We start from the raw sequence: 20,781 nt of genomic DNA, 5'->3' as shown, positions 1-20,781 counted from the left end.
CACTCCTCAAGTGTTTTTCTGCTCTACGGCGACTACGGTGCTTCACCAGGGACAAATTACCTGGTAAATTACACTGGACCTCATCACGCACAACTGATTTTGTGTGCGTGCGTGTGTGCGTGCGCGTTAGTGTTTGCTCTAGTTCGGTGAGTAATCCCAGCAGCTTTAATTGATGACATAATTATTTCTTCATTAAGGCAGATCTAATTTATCTCCAGGAGCTCATGATGCCTTACAACAATGAAGGCTGGAGTCGCCTCCAAGAGTTCAAGACCTTTCAAGCTGGTGTATCATAACAAAAATAAAAGGAGGATTTCATCGGTCGTTTATTGAACAATTCAGCTTTCACACATAAAGCTAATTGTATTTCCTAGTACCACTTCTAGGCGATCATTTATTAATCCAATAATATGTAAACAACAAATACATTTTCTTGAACATAAATGAAGGGTGATACAAGTGGGTTACAGATGTGTTTTTGCAGTTGAAGGCAGTTTGATTAAACCCACATGTAGACATGGATCTACTGTTCAGGTCTAAGGAATGCCATTATGATTTCCTATCCAAAGTTAGAAGAATTAATGCCATACATGCATCCTCATTTTCATATTAAAACAGTACAGTCACTTTGAATATCTATCTATGTTTACCATTTAGTAAAAGTACAAATATAACATATTATTGGATAGAGGACAACAAAGTACATATGAAGGTTGTTACTTTTGGATATATAACAAAAAAAACATTTGATAAACATGTTCAAATGAAAGACAAATTTGACGATCAAATTGGATTTCAATAAAAAAAAGTTTATTGATAAATCAGAAAAGTAACATTTATTAAAACTACAAGTTGGTCGCGAGTGGATCAGAATATATATTAATTCTCTACTTGACAGCTAACCTATACATCAGTAACTCCAAAGTAATAATAACCTAGATCTAAAGAAATTCATACTCCTGATATATGAATCACATAGTGACTATTAGGGATAATAGGTACAAGTAAAATATAAGTATTTATTAGTAACATATTCATAAAAATGTGTTGGTAATGCTGGCTAGTAGTCAAATGAAATTCATGATGGAAACAGTATAAGGTCACTGCCAAGTGTATCGCAGACATTTCTGCAGAATCTTTTAACAAAGCAAACAATTGAAAGCAATTGTTTTGTGCTTTATTTTAGAATAGAAATCACAGTGAGTTCAGGAAGGCAAAAACTCAGTATCTTCTAAAGGAGAGGTTGAATATTTGTGAATCAAATAACCGACCATTACTAATCCGTAATGGTTTTTAATGCTATTGTGTGAAAGGTGCTTCATGTAGCGTGAGGAGACGTTCATGTATTCATTCACAGACAGGTCGACACTGAAACCCCTGTGGTAATTTGGCAAAAAACTCATGGGAATATCTCAAATGTTAATAAAACATTCTGTAGTATTACACCATCTCAGGCACAGGTCCAACAGGCTAACGCTTCTTTGAGTGATGTCGTGTACATCAATCCATCCAACTTGCATGGGACTGTTTATTTTGTATTTAATCCTATATTACACAGTTTGAAGGCAACAACTCAAAAGGTCTAGATGTATGTAACATAAATACTCATTGATATAATCTACATGTTGCCTATTTGTTTGCCTCTGCTGGTTTTTCTTTAAAATTCCTCAAAAGCTCTGATAAAACTCACTTTGTGTAAAACGAGTTAGACCTCACACACTCAACACACTCACGCGGGAAATTCTTCTTCGTTTGCACATTACATTTAGTTATTGCAGAAAAATATACCTCAATCCTGGTTTTCTACATGAAGAAGGCATACTCTATTGGATACTCTCATAATTTATTTCATGATAGTTCAAAATCAGTCAATGCAATATTTCAAAAGGTCTAAATACCTGTTTAGATTTACTACCAATGCTACCTGTGTGTCCACTGTGAGACTTCTTCATATTCCAGAAGTAGACGTCACTAAGTACTTTGTGGTCCAGTAGAAGAAATTAATAGTTTTCAATAGAATAGACATGATTTTATATTAAAGAGAACCTCAAATTTCCTCTAATCTTAAAATATGACTGCTGCGCTAACCAAAGATATTGCACCCACATCCTGTTGCTACTCAGTTAGAGTTATGAGTAAATGGAATGCACTGAAACAAATATGTTGTCTTATCAATAGAATGTAGGACCGACATGCAAGGTAGTGTATGGCACCTGCACAGGACATTGTGGAGCTCACATGGAAATAGCTGAAAAATGGTCCGACTCTACCAGTCTCTGCTTTACAAATATAGGAATTTGTTCTGGACTCCTGGCAACGTAGTGAAATAAAAATTCACTTGGTTGTCATGGTGACTCATAAAAAACACGGCAATAAACCTATCGCTCTTTAATTATCTTGTCCTCCTTTTTCTTTTCCTCATTTCTCCACCGGATTGTAACGCGTCCAGATAGAATATATATCAAAACGACGTTGCCTCCACGCATTTCGTCAGCCTTCATTCAACAGATTACTTTCTATTTTCCAGTACTCCATCCGGATTTAGCCAGTTATCACTTTTAGCAGTGCTCTCCCTTTCTGCCCTATCCAGTCTTTATTTCAGCTCCAATCCAGTCATCTCTTTATATCCGTCACCATGACAACCACAAATGTTCTGACAGATTTGCTGGCACTGCAGAGAGAGAGAGAGAGAGAGGTGAAGTAGCGAAGAGAGTGAGTGAGGGAGAAAGCGAGAGAGCGAGAGCCACCCACCCACCCCAAAACCTTGCACCAATAAATGCACACTATGTTCCCAGATCATGGGAGATGCTAGATTACCAGTACAGCCTTGCAATCCCCATCTGACTCATACATTCATTTATGTGTGTTTTGCATCATTGCCAGCTCTGCAGTTCACACTGCACTGTGGAAGTAATTAGGCAGACACAGCGATTGTGAAAAAGCTGACCAGCAAAGGTTAATGTTCTCTTCTTACAGACTATCAATCATCATTACACTATACATTTTAGTGGTTATGTTCAAATTTGCTCATCATCAGTCAAAAACACGTTAAAAAACATCAGTGATAAACAAATCATGGTCCTAAGGTGTTGTCTTGTCCTTACTAGTGAAGTGCCGGTGCTGTAACTGTGTACTGTCCCGAACAATAGGTGAGCTGTGACTACGAGGAGGAGCGTGTTGTACAGCCCGCCCTGTAACTGTTAATGTAGTGATCTGACCAGGGGCTGAGTCATGGTTATGTCCAAAGCCCCACAGGAGCCATGCCCTCCTTAGTGGCCAGCGGAGGCAGCAGGTTCTCCTCACACAGGTACTTCAGCGGGAAGTGGACCAGCAGCCCTCGCACAGCCTTGAGCTCCTCCGCAGCCTGCTCAGGGTCTGTGTCACAGAGCGGGGCCTGGCTGGAGTACTCCTTCAGCTCTCGCATGCTGTGGACAGCGTTCTCGGGCAGGCATTTGAAGACCTGTGTCACGTGGGACAAAGGAGAGGGGAGAAAGGTGAAATTACACTGTCAGGTGAAAAATAACCGGTCTCAAGATCGTGATTCATGATAGATCATGTTTGGTTTGATGATTACCTTGTCGTAAATGTTGGCATTCAGTTTAGCTGATGCATTCCATACCAAGAAGAAGAACTCGTCACTGATCGGATCATTAATGTTGACACTGGGGTCTGAAGAAGCTCCACTTAGAACACTGGGAAGGAGAAGTAAAAGCAGACAAAAGTTCTTTGGCAAAATTTCAAACTTTTTTTCATGAGGAGAATAAAAACTATTTCCCCCCCAAATTTTTATCTGATGCTTTGCTTGTAAACCAGAAAATAAACTGGTTGTTTTTCGCATGTTGCCAGTTTGCATTCTATAGCTGTCACTTCCGGGTGCAAAAACAAGGCTAGGCTGGGTGCTGTTCATGACATACAGGTAGGTAAGATACTCACTTTAAAGCTTGATAATGTGTAGAGGTAGTAACAATTCATGGTCATACATTCAGTCCTAGAATAGTGGAGTGCAAAACTCTGCCAAGGCCTAACAGTCTCCTTATGAAAACCCATTTAAATTCATTAGATCAAGGTTTGTATTTGGATCTACACCAAATCAAACGCACTCATAAAGATCCATCGATTATTCTCTGAAAAATCTCACAATGTAGTTTGAAGTACAAAAAGAACATTTCCTGGATCCCCACCAAAACTCACTGGGTTCTTCCCTGAATCACCCCAAATTGGTTTAATTGCATGGAAATCCGTCCTGTAGCTTTTGCATAGTCCTGCTAACTAACAATCAAACATCGATTTAATAACGTAACCTCCTTGGCGGACTTATAATATCAGGGGTGGCACACTTCGTCCTGACCTGAAGCACTCTTTACGCAGAGCCAGTGCGAGGGGTCCTGCCTGGTACTCCTCCCCTCCCATGATGGATGGGACCCTCTCTTCATCCTCCACAAACACTGCCAACTCACTGTCTCGACTGCCCAGCATGCTGCGGTCGTTGATGTTGGCCGATCCTGGAACACAGGGGGGAGTGACCAAGCATTTACAATCTGTCCAATTGAATTTAATCACTATGACAACCGAAAAAATAACAAGATATAACATTAATAACATTGGAAGGATTCTTGAGAACGAGGATTGCTTTTCAGGATTTCACTTTTACAGTTCTTTGTATGGTGTTTTTTATTGTTCCGAAATGGATTTGAAATGAAATGTTACAGGTTTATACTATACTGGATATACTGGATTACATGCATGCATCGCAATTTGAACTAGCGCCTCAAGTAGCCAAAATGACACTGCTAAATACGGAGAATGTACATAAATAATTATTACTGAAGAAATGACGACCACAATAAAACATATTCTAAGGGATTAAAACATTCAAACCTCAGAAATGATCCAGTTAACACAACCTTACTCTTATATTATACTTTTATTCCTCCTTATTATTTAGTCACATAAACTGGTATCAAAAGGGTCTATGAAACTAAACTGCATCAACTCACTTACACTAAAGTGTCACAGCTGCACTGAGAGCCATGAAAACATTAGCATACATCTTAATAAGGACTCAAGGTAAGGATAATGCCCCTTTGAATGAGTCCGTGCAGGCGGTGACTCACCGATGATGTAGCAGCGGTCGTCAGCGATGAGCATCTTGCTGTGAACGTAGATGAGCTCTGTGACGAGCGACTGGCAGAGTTGGGAGTGTGTTCTCAGGCCACAGACTGTGATGTACTCCGTCCACTTGTCTCCAACTGGGGGAGCAAACCGCACTGACGTTATTGAAAACATATTCAAAACTACAGGGAAGATTTACCATAAGAGAATGTCACACAGGAACGTTGAATGTTAAAGTGGATGTGTAAAGAAGTAAAGGATGGAAGTAAAGACTGATGGGCAGATACCTAGAACCAGAAGCTTCAGTTTAAAGGAGCAATACGAGGAGACAGAAAGAGACCCGTGTTAAAAAGGAAGCAGGAAACTTTGTGAACGTAGCTGAAATCAGGGCAGAGACACAACAAACTCACCTTCACTGAGCTTCGACAGGATGGAGTGTTCCCCTCGACATAAGGTCCTGGGACATGAAAACAGCATTCAAATTGAGAACTTAACACAGCATGGGACAATGATACAACTATACATAATAACAATTCACAACAGACTTGGAAATCTGATGGATGAAGGCAAAAAGTCCAGATCTGCACCAAATTGTAATGAATGATGGGTCAAGGCCCACCCCTCTTCCATAGTTCATGGAAACTGGCTCAGACATTTTATTTTGTAATCTTGCCAACACGCAAACAAACAGAGACAAAAGCATAACCTCCTTGGAGTACAAGTAAAGTATGTTTCTTTCTGTAAAACTTTACTTCGCACTAATTAAAAGGTACTAATGACCAAATTACATTACATTACATATTAATCATCTTAGCCACTTTTATTAAAGACGAATCATAACTGGAGCAACATTGTTACTCAAGATGGCACGTTTCCTCCAATGCACGACAGTCAAAGGAGTGGGAATTTTCCAATTTCAGAATTTGCATGAACCCTCTACATTCTGACAGTTTAATAGGCACAGCTATAGCTAAAACTAGTGCACTCTTATAAAACACTACTGCTGCAACTACTCGGTTGTTGGTGCTGTTTTTGAGATACACTCTGGGACCCGTCATTTAACTATCGCTCTACGTGTCTGGAGAAGTCTCTGACTCCGATGGAGGCTCGGAGGGTGTGTTTTTCCGGTGGTTGCTGGTGTATACTGTGCTTGCTCTGGAGTATAGAATGATAATGGTACTGTATAATGGGAGGAAAAGGCTGTCACCTGTAAGTGAAGTGCAGAATAGCTTGGATGGCGTTTCCACCGCCTGTATTGACGTCTCCCTCAAATCCAGGAAACAGAGGAATCACCACGAATACTCTGTACTTCTTCTGTTCCCTGTCGTGACACACATTGTAAACACATGCATTGTGTAAGAGTGTAGTATTTACACATTAATATAAAATGTTTGTTTCACTCACAATTGTACTCTATTCTATTTATTCGTTTCACTTATTCAGTCAGTTGATATATCTGACAGATTTACTGTGCCTGGTTTAACATGTGTTAATCCACCTTGAGCACAGATTTCATGAAAAGCTGCTTTGTATCATTAAAACGTTCAAGAATGTGTTTATAGGAAAGAAATTTAATCCATTGCCAGAATGCTCCACACGGACCTGTGGGCACGCAGGATCCGCTTCACAATTGCATCGCCAATCCCGTTATGGATGGTCTTCCCGTCGGCACAGCTGATGAAGAACTGGTTCTGAGGGCAGAGAGGAGGCAGATGGTGGCTTGGTATGAGGTGAGCGCTAAAACAGGTAGGTAGCTGGCGAGGAAGGGAGTGAGCTATAACGCCCTTCAGACTTACTGTGACCAATCCTCGTGATCAGACACGGATTGGCCACAGAACATGTCAAATTGTAAGTGAGTGAGAATCACAGGTAGCAAAATGTATACTTCAAATGTAGATTTGTCTATAAACACAATCAAAAATAAATATCATATCAATTCCTGCATTACCTCGATGTAGATGAAGTGCTCACTGTTCTCGATGGTGTGGATGTAGGCGTTCAAAATGGAGCACTCACAGGCTCCAGCTGACCATCGGTCAACAGAGCGCAACACCTGAGAAAATGACGTGGAAAATACAAACACTGTCACGTTCTCTGTGTACAACAAAGTCCTCATAAGAAAGTTCCTAGATATGCGCTGTTATCATCAAGATACATGAATTATTCCCTGGACAAAATGGTGAAAAAGGAAAAGCAGAAAAAAGCCACCTGATCTGAATCCACACTAAACATTTTTACAACCAATACTTCATCCTTCCAGGCAGTTTTATGGGAAACTGTGCTGTTGGTTTTATGATATCCTGCTTAAAAACATCATTTGAGTTTGTGATGCAAGGAGTTTTCTTTTTCACATCCATCTAACTAACAAAAACCCACTCAAACAAAAAGGGGGAGAAACCCTATTGCAGCCTAATAAACTGCCCCTGAAACCTGAGTAAGAGCGCAACAATAAATGATCTGAAAATTACGGCACAGAAGAGAGCTCAGGTTACGGTTATAAGCCACAACCCTCAATACAATAAGAAAATACACACAGCAAAAGCTATTGTTAACAGTCACTAACTGTCTGAACATCAGAGTACCATGAAACGTGGGAAACACTATCATTACTTTCTCAGAGAACAATTCATTGATCTTGCTGAAAGATCAATGAATTCGTATGTGTGTATGTGTGTATGTATTATTTGGTGCAAATAAAAAAATGGATCTAGTGAATGCGAGTGTGTTTTCATAAGCGGAACATTGGCCCTTGGCAGACGTGTGCTCTCCCTGAGTAATTATGGTTGTGCTTTTGTCTTGCAGTGTCTTTGATGATGTCCAAGGTAAATTTCCCACTGGGATAATAAAGTCTATATCTTATATTACCTTGGCTATAATCATTCTGTCCTCTAGTGGAAGGAAACTGATTCATGGCACTTTGTAAAGTTGCTACACGTAGCATCTGCTCTGTTCTCCAGGCATTTGAGCTGCCGATGATGTGTCCCCATCACCTGGACCACAACTCCCATTGGGCTTTCACTTGCTCTCCCAGTCCTTTCAAGTGCACATGGGTTTTCTGTGGCTTTACGGAAGAATTGATTCTGTTTCACAGGCCCCCCCCCCCCAATCTGCCACTGCAACAAAAACCTCTGAATACTTTAAGCTGCATTTCAAACACCAGAACAGTGTCTCTTTGTTGTACTGCAGATAAATCCCTGTGATTTTCTGCTGGATCTGACTGGGCGTCACACCATGTGAAATGCAGAGCAGAAGCCAGCAGGGACCTTCAATCTCTCTGGCAATCTATCTTGTTTGTTTACAGTGATTAGAGTTGTTTCACTAATTACTCTAAATTAATATGGAGATGATCAGCAGCACGGTTTAAAGGTCCTAGTGGACAAATCTGGATTGTGTGACACCAAAGTATGTTTCCCATTTATAAACAGTCCATACTATAGATAGTCTGCTTGTTTTATATGTTATCATGGATCAAGGGTTCATTGTCTGTGGAAGACACTGCAGTGTTTTTACAACTCCCCACTGGTCTCCCGTAGGAATGACACTTATGATGAATAGAAAACAAGTCTGATTTATCTTGTTTGTCTTGTTTGAACAGGAGACTGAAGGCCAGAGAGTACCCAGATAACTAACCTGACAGTTAGAGACAAAGTAGAGACAGTTATTTTGTGCTGCAACACACCAACACTTTTTTTGTCTCTTTTGAACATTTGATAATGAATTAAACAATAAGGCAACACGATCAAATAATAATAACACCCTCTCTTATGCAGGGGGCGACCAATAAATTACATTCAAATGATCATATATAATCTGATTGTAAGACCCATACAACCACTTTTGTCTTTGATGAAATCCCACACAACATCTGGGATTCATGTGTGTGGGGGGAAAAAAATACCTGCACTTTTGCTTTCCTCGAGCCAGGCACAGTGTATGAGAATGAGTCAGCAGTGCACTGAGACTTGGGAAGTAGGTACGGGTAGAAGTTGTCCTTGTACTTGTTTTTGAAGATCTAGAGGAGACAAAACGTCCTGTTAGCCGTGTTACCATAAGTCGCTATGCACAACAGAGTTCTACAATTTCCAACCAGGCCTGAATGATTAATGACATTAACTTTTATTTCTACTTTGCTTTAATCTCTGAATAACTACTTGCAAATAGTGGTGAACAAGACATTTTAAGGATATCTAAGATTCAATAGTAAAAGCTGAAATTATGAAAATGTTTACAACATTATGTTAAGATATAGATTAAAACTACGACAATTAAAAAAACTGGTAGCTCTAAAAAGGCAGATGTTTCCTTGCAGATTAACCTTGGTGAAGTTCCAGCGCTGGATGAAGTGGCGAGTTACATCCCTCGCAGCTTTGCCATGAATAGCAGCAGACAGATCTCGCCAGGGCATGCGAGGAATTTGAGTTCGGTCTACGTTATCTGAGAAAGGAAAGGAAAGAAAACCTTTCAGCTCACGCGTTCAGAGGCTCTCGGCCTGTTTGCATGTGTGGGTGTGACGCTGCAGGAGATTAGGTGGTGCACCTTCAAACGGTTTGTCCAACTGGACCCAGTCTTTCTTGATGAAGTTGCTGTAGTCTTTGCCAAGCCACAGTTTAGTGTTGCCGGTCAGGCTGTCAGGAACCTGCACCGCTTGTTTATCTGGTTCAGAGGGTTTTGGACCGTCAACCTCACCATTCTCCTGGTTAAGAGAGACATTTGTTAGCATCTTTTGTACTATTGTCAATATATTAATGCTTCATCGGAGGCAATCAACAAGCTAAATATGAGTTTCAACACATTCTTACGCCTGTATTTCCATTTGGCTCCGCCTGGGTTACACTGATGGACTCCTCTGTCAAACCCAGGTCAGTCAGCCGGTACTGGCTGTCATCCCACCTCCCAAAGGCCAAGTCGATCCCCCCGATGAAGGCTACCGTTTGGTCAATGGAGACCATCTTTTCGTGATGAGCCCACAGGAACACCACAGATGACACATGATCGGGATGTCTCATTACCTTGTGGATGTAAAAGGGGCAAAATCAAGGTTAAAAACACATGATGAGGCTGATGGTAATTGTGTTGCCGTTCTCTTTGTGTCAAATTATGCAGGGAGACGACAGACCTTGATGTTTGGGTGCATATTCATGAGAGTCCTCTTGCTGTGCTCACTATTGATGCCGAGTGCCATCTCCACCTCTTTGTACAGCAGAACACACACTTTGACCCCTTGTTCCTGCAGGAAAAGGTTGAGAGAGACTTGACGCCAAGAAACAATTAGGTAATGTGAAACTTAAATACTTTAAAAGAGCAGAAGAAGACGGAGAGAATCCCTACTGCTTTGCGTTTGAGAATCTCATCCAGGCGCCAGTAGTTTTCAGTCGCTGGTCTCTTCAGGAATACTTCCGGGCTGAGCCTGAGAGAAAAGACATCGAAGGTTTTCTATTCATTTCTACATTATGCACGTAAGAACTACACTTAATCTGTAGGTAACATTTTTGAAGTTTTTTAATTTCTAAACCACACTCTTTTCACTGATTCAAGGTGTTGATGAAACTCACCACCAATCTGTGATGAAGATTTCCTCCTTGGCTTGTTCGAGAGCATCAGCCAGGTTGTCGAAGAAGCTGCTTCCATTCACGTACCTTCAAACGACATGGACAAAAACTGCCAAGTTTGGCAAACGAGGAAACAAATCTAAAAACATCCTTCTGTAAATCTACTGTCGACTAAAGGTCTGACCATTTAGTGAGTGTGTTCTCGCGCGGTGGCGCAAAACCATCGAAGCGTTGCACTTTGAGATAGTCACTGGATTCTGCCAGACGGTTGATTTCGTGACTCCACCAATGAGCTTGTCGATAACTGCTGCATTTGATCACCAGACTCCTGAACGAAACAAACAAAGCAATTTGTGAAACACAACCACAACACAATCCCAGACACATGAAGCCCATTTTGTGTCAAATCATCGCACTTTTGGGCCGTCGTGACCTATGGAACCAAATGTTCATGTGTGTTATGTTTTAACTAAAGTGTTAACTAGTTAACTATTTGGGGGAACACTGTGACTTTAAATGGCCATACGTCCCTTCATATAGGTCACAGAAAAAAGGGGCTGTCATTTCGTTAATGGGTTCCAAGGCCATAGGATAGTGTGTTGAAAGCAATCAGCATGTGTGGAATCAGAGTTATTAAGTTAAATGTTAAATAGTATAAATCTAAGTAAATAAGCAAACACACAGCTGAACCTACCGAGTGAAGTTCTCAATGCAGACCCCGTATCTAGTGTCAGTGTAAGATCGGCCGACTTTCACTCTAAACTCTGGGTCAAACAGCAGCACGAAGTTGATGTAGCTGTGGTCCCGGTTCATGTACATCAGGAAGGAGTCTTTCACCACCAGCCAGCGGCGCGACCAGCGGAAGCAGAACTGATGGTGGCCGATGCAGTTCAGGCCTTGGATGCGGTGACCCCCTGACCTCTTGAAGATGGGCCCCTCCCTGAGGCAAGTTGACAAGATGTTGCAGAATGAACCTCTCTCATGAACTCAGCTATTTACTCTGTATTTAACTCACAAATCTCAACAAATTTGCTTACAAGCCTTTAGGTCCAAGATCAGTGACGAAAGACAGAGCACCGACAGAGAGGAACTCCAGCTGAAAGAAGAATAAGAGACAATGGAAAAATGCTGCAGGACATCCACTGTGTATGTGTGTTGTGTAACTTTGAGTTTCAAAGCTTTTACCATGCTGTGATCGTTCCGACAGAATGCGTTATCCAGCAGACCATTCAGATACTCCTCAAGATATTTCTGAAACAGACAAGGAGGTAAGAAAATAAACAAATCTTGAAAAGCACCTTGTAACACTGCAGTCAGTCAGAAACCGCTTTGAGACAGGGACATTTTGATGTCAACCGGACTCACACATCAGACTCTGACAATCTCATGCTGCTTTCTACATTAATGAAAGACAACTCTGGAAAATGTCCAGACCCAATTTTTTGTATTTCTGTCTGAAAATGGCCAGAGATTTACTTTTGTGCATGTGGGTGTGGGGTATCGCTTGAAAATGTATGAATCATATAAAAAATAAAATTTGAAATTACATTTTGTATGTCATGAAAACACTTAAATGGGCTTTTCTTCAAAGAGTGGCATCACAAAAACGTTTGCAAAAATGTCCTTCCGACTATAATATAATATGTGAGTATGATGATGCCAGTTGATCAGTTAAATAAAAGAAAAATGAACTGAAAAAGAGAACTCAAGCTACAATTAACACAGTAATAGAAACCTTTATCTCATATTTTCCTTCATATGAGATCATCAATCTTCCTCTTTAGATAAAAGTAAGGTTCAAAATTGTTTTTATGATTTTTAGACACTTTGTCTGAGTATTATCGATTCATAGTCGACACTGTATATGTAACTAACGGGTTGGTTTAATACCATTTTGCTGGAGGTTCTCCTGGTTCGTTCAGTCCCGTGCAGGCTGGGCATTTCCTCTGACATGGCTCTCAGCTGCTGCCGCTCCTTCGCAAATCTGTCGCAAACATTTGAATATTCAAAACAATCAGAGCCTGAGAGATAAGTCAATCAAAGCTCACATTCAACCCATCACTCAGAGGGAGAGGTGGATTTGACTGATTATGATAAACAGATGTGGGCACCCACCTTCCCAGAGGCAGCAAGCTAATCATCATCTTGTGTTTGTAAAGGTCTCGATGCAGCTCCTGGAAGTGCTTGTACTTCCTCTTCACTGTCCAGTGGAAATGGCCATGTGTCAGCCGCACAGTGTACAGGGTGCCTACGCGGACCTGGAGGGGCAATTTGGAAAATTATGAAAATCAAATACTGAAGAGAACAACATCAAGATAAATGACTTCTCCTGATCTGTTCTCAGTCGCATTTGTTAGTCAGCAGGATCGTGAAAAAAGCTCCTGAACAAATTTCCAATTTTGGGAGCTGTTGGAAATGGCCTAAGGAAGAACCCATCCAATTCAGGAGAGGATCAAGATCCAGAGCTCCCCACAGCCATACAATGCAGCAACACTAATGAGAAGTGTAAAAACACTTTTTGGGGTTCATTATGAAGCTGTGGCCAGACAAATTATAAAGAGTCATACATTTCTGTTTGAATAAACGTTTTCTCTTTGAATTTCATCACGCTTGGGCATCCTTCTAATTAGTATGCATCACTTCCTGAAAATAAAACATTGAGTTTCCATTTTTCTTGACTTACACGTCTTTGGATAGTAATAAGAAAATGAGAGTATAAAGATACTCAGACATGGAGATGATATACAAACTGACTGAGGGGGCCATATATCCAAACTGTTTTAGTTTTTGAAAAATGCAACATATGAGTGTCTGGGTCAGTTCTGGTTAATACACCATTACACTCACACACCTTGTGCTTTTTATCCCCATATAGAACATTGAACTGTGAATGTTGACGTGTCAAAGCTGTAAAATGGGCTCCCAGGAAGACAGCTTTTTATGGGATGGGTCTCTGATGGTTCCAGGAAAACTCTACATTTAATTCAGCCAGCCACTTCCTCTCACACTCTCAACACTTCACTCACCTGATCAACTCTCACGCTGCATCCAAACTCCATTTAAAAGCAACCAGCCACATAATCTCCAGCCTACCTCTCCTTCTGAACAACAGCAGGCTAATACAGCATCTCCAAGCCCTGATCGCCCCCTCAGGAGTTCAACTACCACACGACACACAGGGACAGCTGACTGTTCAGACTGGGAACAAGCTGCTCAATAGTTCAGCAGCAGAGTTTCATCTGCACCTTTACTGTCATAGATTGTTTATTACACCACGTCATTGACGTAAAACAATGTTAAGTCTGAGATGTTAAAAACAAAAATACTTCTTTCCTTTTAACAACCACCACAAGAAAAAAAAAGAACCTTTGAGCGAGTAGTGTATTTCTCTGTGTTGTCCACTCTGCATGTAACAGGAATACCGGGCATTAAGTACGGCACACCCGCCTCCTTTATATCCGGAAGACGATGTACCACCAGGAAAGGACGGCCGTCTGTGGAAGATTAAAACATTTTAATCAGCCTCTTTGGACACCAGACATTCTCAATAGGCAGCTCATTTAATGTGTTCCGTACCATTGCTGGACATGAGGCCGTCTAACTCATCTGGACTCAGGTTGTGGCCGTCCTGCGAGAAGCGTCTTCTGCCCAGGTTTTGTGCCATCAAGCTCTGGGCCTCGGGCTCGATCACTTCCTCTGGACTGGCCATCGCACAGCTGTTGCAGGTGGCAGCTGTCCTGGTACACAAACAAGATAAGAAGGGATATTAACATTTACAGTTGCAGAGGTTGTGCACCTTCTCGCCACTAAGTATACATAAGGTGAACTCAACTGGCACGCATGAAGCAACATGAGTACTGATCAAACAAAAGTGGAAATGAGAGCAGACTCTTTATACACACCACAAACCCAATCACATTCAGTTCCAGTAGAGACAAGAAAGCAACACAACTTAAAGCAACAGTATACAACTTCTTTACCTTACAATAGGAGTTTCAAAATTGGTTTGAAGGTGAGGACAATGGTGTTGCTTTCATTCCCAATACCCACACCTAATGTCCGCTCTTGCAATATGTGACTTTTGGTGAGGCCCAGTAAGTTCAAGAGTAATGCTGAACTTCAGATCAGTTAAAAAGAGTACAAAATTCGTTCAAAACCAGAGTTTATCCCCAATATTCAGCAAGGAAACTTGATTTTGTGATGGAAACCTTGAAAAAAAGAGGCCGGAAACACCAAAGTTATCTATGTGTACTTAATTAGGGGCTTTCTGCAGAAAGGATCAACACAGTGAGTCACAAGGACCTCAAAGTGAAGATGGAGAACAATCAAGGATGGTATATGGGAGGACTAAGGCTATCTCTATGATCCAATCCAGACTGGTTCTGTAGGTGCAGGGTGAGAGAGGAATCTAAACACAAACAGCCGATTTACTTGTGTTTCCTAAGGAGATAAACAGACATACACACCTTCCTTTGGTGGGTAATAAAGTGGCAAAAGGCTCTGGCAGTTTCAGGTCATAAACAGTTTAAACCATAAAACAGCTCAGGTCCAATAGGTATTTAGACAGAGCTGCAAAAGCTTACTTTCTAAAAACAAAATAGTTTCAACCACACAATTTTTTTCCAATACTAATTTTAAACAGAGACTGCTGTATTTGTTACAGCTGCAGCTCTTTTGATTCAGGAAGCCGGGGATCATGGGTCATATCTGTTGTGTTTCAGGTCAGTGTCACCGGTCAACACATTGATAGTCTATGTTTTTATCCTTTTAACCACATAATCGCTTGGACACTGAGCCTGACAAAACGAATCACCAGGTGTAGCTGCAGGGGGCGCTGTTGCTCGGTAAAAGTAACATGGTGTAGCTTTAAAACACTAACTCAATGACTATGCGGTAAATATTTGTACTGCAACATATGATTTTTCTTTTTTTGTTTCTCTAAGTGTATATTCCTTAAATGAATTATAATTAAATTGTCTCTATGGCTTCATCATGTCTAATTACATGTTCATTTCCGTTATTGCTAATGGGCTGCTAGAAACGGTCATCAATATTTCAGGTCTATCAAACTTTGTAAGTTAATGTGAGTTTGCCTACTATGAATGGCTATAGAGTCATTGGTGTGGTACATCTATGTTATATATTATATTTCATTTTATATGATGAGCAGCATGCAAGGGTTGCAGTAGTGTTGGTAAAAGTAGGAACATAGGCGGCAGCAGTCAAAGTCCCACTAGCTCCACTATGACAACAGCTAACAGGAACAATTGCAACAGCATTATGAGTCATATAATATGTATTTTAGGAGCAGCAGCACTAAAGCAATAATGCAGCAGCAGCATTCCTGACATTAGCAGGCACGGGTGCCATACATCATCAGTTGCAACAACACAACTCTTGTCTGCACATAAAATTCAGGTTACTGGAGAAAACAATCTGGTCAAGCAAGCAGGAGCTTCATGTCAATCTTATGCTCAGAGAGAGTGAGGTAACATCCTCACACAGCAAGAGGCATTCAAGTACGACTCAGTAGCACAGTCGGAGACAGACTGGGAAATGTTGTCAGAAGCACAGTTTAAGTGACAAAAGAAAAGAGTCTTAAAGCAGCATCGGCATCTTGTGATGTTTACTTGGCGGTCAGGTCATCGGCATTGTGAAACACGAGAAGTCTAGGACCCAGCTACCGGTGACAGAGGAGGGTGTGCGTGTGAAACCTTTTGTGAAGTGTGTGGGTAGATGTCTTTGAATGGCTGAGTGTTTCCAAGGAAACAAGGAAATGTGGTTGGTGTGTGTGTGTGTGTGTGTGTGTGTGTGTGTGTGTGTGTGTATGTGTGTGTGTGTGTGACCCATTGAAGAACCACACTGAAAAGACTTCATTGAAATGACTCACTAGTTTAAGGCAGCAACATTATAAAATAACATCTATTGTTTTCTACTGTTTAGTACAACCTAATCTTTTTACTTACCAAATCGCTTAGACAATCCAGAATTACAAAATATCTTGTTAATGAACTGTATAAAATCCAATGCTTCCTTTCTTTATATTTTACTAATGCCATTTCATAATGATGTAATAATGACCCAATTTCTACCATATGATGACGAATGATGGAATAATAAGGAATGAAATATGTTGAATATAGAGGCTTTAATGTTATTGGCTGCCAAAGTTAACATATTATTAGACTATAAAACATTTGTGAATTCATAGAGAAGTCTTGATAAAATAATTCCACCACATGATTGTTGGAAACTTTATGATTTGAATGTAATTACATATTTAATATGGAAAATAGTGCATCATATTTTTGTCAATTTGTTGATCAACTATTGAAAATTGTATATACACAAATGTAGGAAAACCAAAAGGACCCCAACTTCCCTATATTGTGGTTTAACACAGCATGACAGGGTGTTTTTCAAAATTGTCCTTGATTTCTCAGAGAACATTTCATGTATCTTCATGAAAACAATCTGGCATGTTTAGGGGAATGAAATCTATGAGTGTGTACAGTTTGTTGTAGATCCAAAATCCAGATCTACTGAATTGAAATTATGTTTCATAAGGGGACTGTTGGGCCTTGTTGGGCGCAGGTGTGCACTTTGCTCAGTGACATTCTAGTTTTTTCATTGCCATGATCCGCTTGACCTTTTTTCAGAGCTATTTCTGCACTTTTTCTTTCCATCTATCATCCATCCATCATCTTGTGCTGTTGTCCTGTGCGTTTATAATCCTGGATCATTTTTGTATCAGTCATGTGGCCAGAAATTTGAATCCATGTCAATTAAATTCCCTTCCGACTGTTGGTTGAGATAGATGTGGTTTACCAGATGAGCTCTGAGTTCTGTTGTCTTTTACTTGCTCGGTTCATTCTTTACAACACAAACTTGCCATTAAGCATACATTATGTGCTAATACTAATAAAACATTGTATGCTTATTGTAATCATACATTATGTGCATATAAAGAGAGTTTTAAACAGTAACTTAACACCAACTGCAATGTTCTTTACCTATAGTGATGATACTCAGGATGTTTATACTCAAGCCTTGGCTTGTACGTCAGATGTGGTTACAGGACAAGTGAAACAGAGTGCCTCCAAGCAACACCCTTGAAACATTAAGTATAGGTCAGGGGTGAAACAAGGCTATTCAGGTTGGTAACGTTCCTTTTTAAAGAAAGCTACTCCTGCACAGAGGATTGTGTTTGCATTTGTTCAACCATAACAAAGCAGACTGTAATTTATTTATCTGAATATGATCCGACTGACGCCGGAATTAAATTGACATGCAGATTCTGTTTAATTCTAAAATTGTAATACACAACACCTCTACTTAACAAAGGCCGGGGTCTGTGGCTGGGTACAAGGTCACCACTCTGAAGGACTTGGCTGAGGAGAGAGTGGCGGCTAAAGAAATGTCATGTACTATCTCTCACACCCTCTTTATAAAACACTGGACAAAGTTAAGAGCAGCTTCAGCAATGGACTCATTGCACCTCGACCAGGAGGTCATCCCTGCCAACTGACATTAAACTTCTCAACTAATTTACCTCCACCAGGCTGGTGATCACTGAACTGGACAAAATTTTAAATATCTTTGTAATGTTTGTGTTCACATATGGTGCATAATATGAATTATTATTATCATTACAATAATAATATTGGTCAGAGGCTTATTCACCATCTTGTTTTGTGATTCAATTTAAATTCCTATGTAAGATTTGGCTTCCATACTGCATTTGAATTAATGGCCTCAGGTCTGCAAGTGCTTCTGAATTGAAAATATGGTCATAATTTAATGTTTGGGTGCTGAGAAATTGATTTCTCCCCCGAGATTAATATCTCTGTATGCAGATTCTGAATATTATAATTTTCATCAATGGCAATTGACCCAAATGTATCAATATAATGCTTATATTTGGCAACCACATCCGTTTGTCCCCACAACTGCCCTCAGGAGCAAAAATAAGTTTTTAAAATTAAAAGAAACAACAATGTGACATCTCTAGTGTTAATTCTTGCCATTGAGTGAAATGAAACTTATTTCTGGCCATATCGTCCAGCCCTACTATCCATCCATCTGTCTCAAGCATAGATCACTTGTTAAAGCAGGTTCATGCACTTAAACGTTAACTATAAAAAAAAAACATGAAACAAATCTTAATGTCTTAATTTTCCATTGCATTTCATTTTTAACCGAATGATTCTGACCTCTCAGAAACAGCACACGTGCACAGGACCTTTGAGAACACACGGGTTAAAACACACAGGGTGTGACAGTGACATGTGCACTGAAAGGATCGGGTCCGAGTGTCGAACAAAACTTCGCACAATGACTAAAACAACAGTGCTGAGTCAACCCTTGCGTGAGCCGCATGGTCCGACTACATATTTCCCCTTTAAAACTCCTCCGCTTCGACTTAGAATAGCTCCTCTTCCTCAGCGAGGCACAGTCACAAGTCGAGAGGGGATTTTGGGGGAAAGAAAAACGCAGATTTGAATGCAAGCTTTTCAGAGCTGATGGGAGTTTTGGGAATTGTTGGGCAGGAGCTCCATCAGACCCTCCCAGGCGAACACATGGGATCTGTATGAACCCGTTTCCCCACACCGCTATTCAATCCGCGATCACTCCGGATCTAAATCGTTACTGTGGCTGAGCAGTGAGCACCGTGGAAGCTCTGAGAGCTAAGTTTTGTCGTCTCCACCCATTCCCCTGTTTTCCCACAGCGCCACATTCCACCAGGAAAAACGACACCTCGATCAAACCACCGCACGGATCAGCTGGGTTGACACTGTTTACACCACACGGACTGTTTATAAACACATGTGACGGTGTGGGGCGAGTGTGTGATGGATGTAGACATGTGCATCTGGACAATCGGGAGTCGGTAACGCTGCGACACCCAAACACACTCAAACACTCCCTCTCTCACACACACACAGGAGTGGGATATAACGCGTCAAAGTTTGGCCTACATCCATACTCACGCTCAGTTTAAATGAAACCCCGGCTCGGCTCGGCTCGGCTCGGCTCAGATGCTCGTCATGAGACACAACAAGGCGAACACACACTTAGGCTACAGCTGATCGATCATCGTATTCCACAGTGGTGCTAAAGCAGAGTGTCTCCACTAGGTGATGCACATCAAGTCCCTCCCACCGGTGGCCTGTAGGACAGAAGGGAGGAGACCCGAGAGTGATGGCAGCTTTTTCCACAGCAGTCTGTCGCAGTATATAAACAAATATATATATTTGTACACATTGTTTTGCAACCGAAATCTCAAGTGTATGAAATATATATAGATAGATTGATGGATAGAATATTATGGAACCAAACAGCAGAAGAGAGGCGAGTTAAAGGGATAGTTCACCCCAAAATGAAATTCACTCATCATCTACTCATCACTATGCTGATGGAGGGGTGGTTGGGTGATTTAATCACTATTGGAGCTGGAGTTTCAGGGGTAAACAAACGCTCCTCGAAAATAAAACTGTTACTCTCCCCAAAGGCCGCATTCGCGAGTGAACATTTAGGCTATACACATTCTGTACATTATACTGTTTCAAGTAGAATTTGAATGCCGGGATTTACCCGGCTCACAGGAGCAGATATGGAGTTATTTAATGATTTTTTTTCTGTTGTTTTTTTACGTTTCCATTTACTTAAATTGTTTTGGAATTGGCTGCAAGGCTGTTTACCCCTGAAACTCCAAAAGTGTTTTATGTACACTTTACCCACCCCTCCATTGGCAAATTGATGAGTGGGTCATGATTCATTTTTGGGTGAACTATCCCTTTAACAGGCAGGGATTTGGCTGCAACGCGGACATGTTGTGACTCGGTGCCTTCAGGTACACACACACAGACACACACACACAGGAATGTAGCCTTTCTGGACGGTAAGGACAGGACACATGCTTTTAATTTGTATTCTACAAACTGCGATGTCAGTCACACAAAATATCGCAAGAGATCCATAGATAAAATACCTGGGAAATGTTAACGTCACAAATCCATGTACATGAAAACGAGACCTAACATTTCTATATGAATCTTAATGAATTTCCCTCTTTCTGAAAGCACTGGAACTCATAGAGGTAGTGGACTTACAGAGGAAT

General features: G+C 40.8%; 1 protein-coding gene across 2 annotated transcripts; it reads right to left on the bottom strand.

Annotated features, from left to right (window-relative positions):
- Nucleotides 1-308: 308 nt before the first annotated feature.
- pld2 (phospholipase D2) lies at nucleotides 309-19,763 on the bottom strand. Of its 2 annotated transcripts, none has more exons than XM_062405540.1 (24): nucleotides 19,652-19,763; nucleotides 14,238-14,393; nucleotides 14,028-14,155; nucleotides 12,777-12,919; nucleotides 12,552-12,645; nucleotides 11,847-11,912; nucleotides 11,699-11,757; nucleotides 11,356-11,601; nucleotides 10,846-10,989; nucleotides 10,665-10,748; nucleotides 10,441-10,519; nucleotides 10,229-10,339; nucleotides 9,912-10,121; nucleotides 9,649-9,805; nucleotides 9,428-9,546; nucleotides 9,011-9,124; nucleotides 7,061-7,165; nucleotides 6,715-6,803; nucleotides 6,320-6,433; nucleotides 5,523-5,569; nucleotides 5,115-5,249; nucleotides 4,349-4,502; nucleotides 3,575-3,692; nucleotides 309-3,460 (listed from the first exon to the last, which is right to left on the bottom strand). In XM_062405540.1, exons 2-24 carry the CDS (start codon nucleotides 14,368-14,370, stop codon nucleotides 3,236-3,238), a joined length of 2,874 nt encoding a protein of 957 aa, XP_062261524.1. In that variant the 5' UTR covers nucleotides 14,371-14,393; nucleotides 19,652-19,763; the 3' UTR covers nucleotides 309-3,235. The 2 variants fall into 2 exon arrangements, with proteins under 2 accessions (XP_062261524.1, XP_062261523.1); XM_062405539.1 differs by having other exon boundaries at nucleotides 14,238-14,398; nucleotides 19,652-19,760.
- Nucleotides 19,764-20,781: the final 1,018 nt, after the last annotated feature.

Source organism: Platichthys flesus, chromosome 15 (assembly GCF_949316205.1).
Source record: "Platichthys flesus chromosome 15, fPlaFle2.1, whole genome shotgun sequence".
Lineage (NCBI taxonomy): Eukaryota > Metazoa > Chordata > Actinopteri > Pleuronectiformes > Pleuronectidae > Platichthys > Platichthys flesus.
Note: the sequence above shows the minus strand (reverse complement) of the source record. Positions and strands in the feature narration are given on the sequence as shown.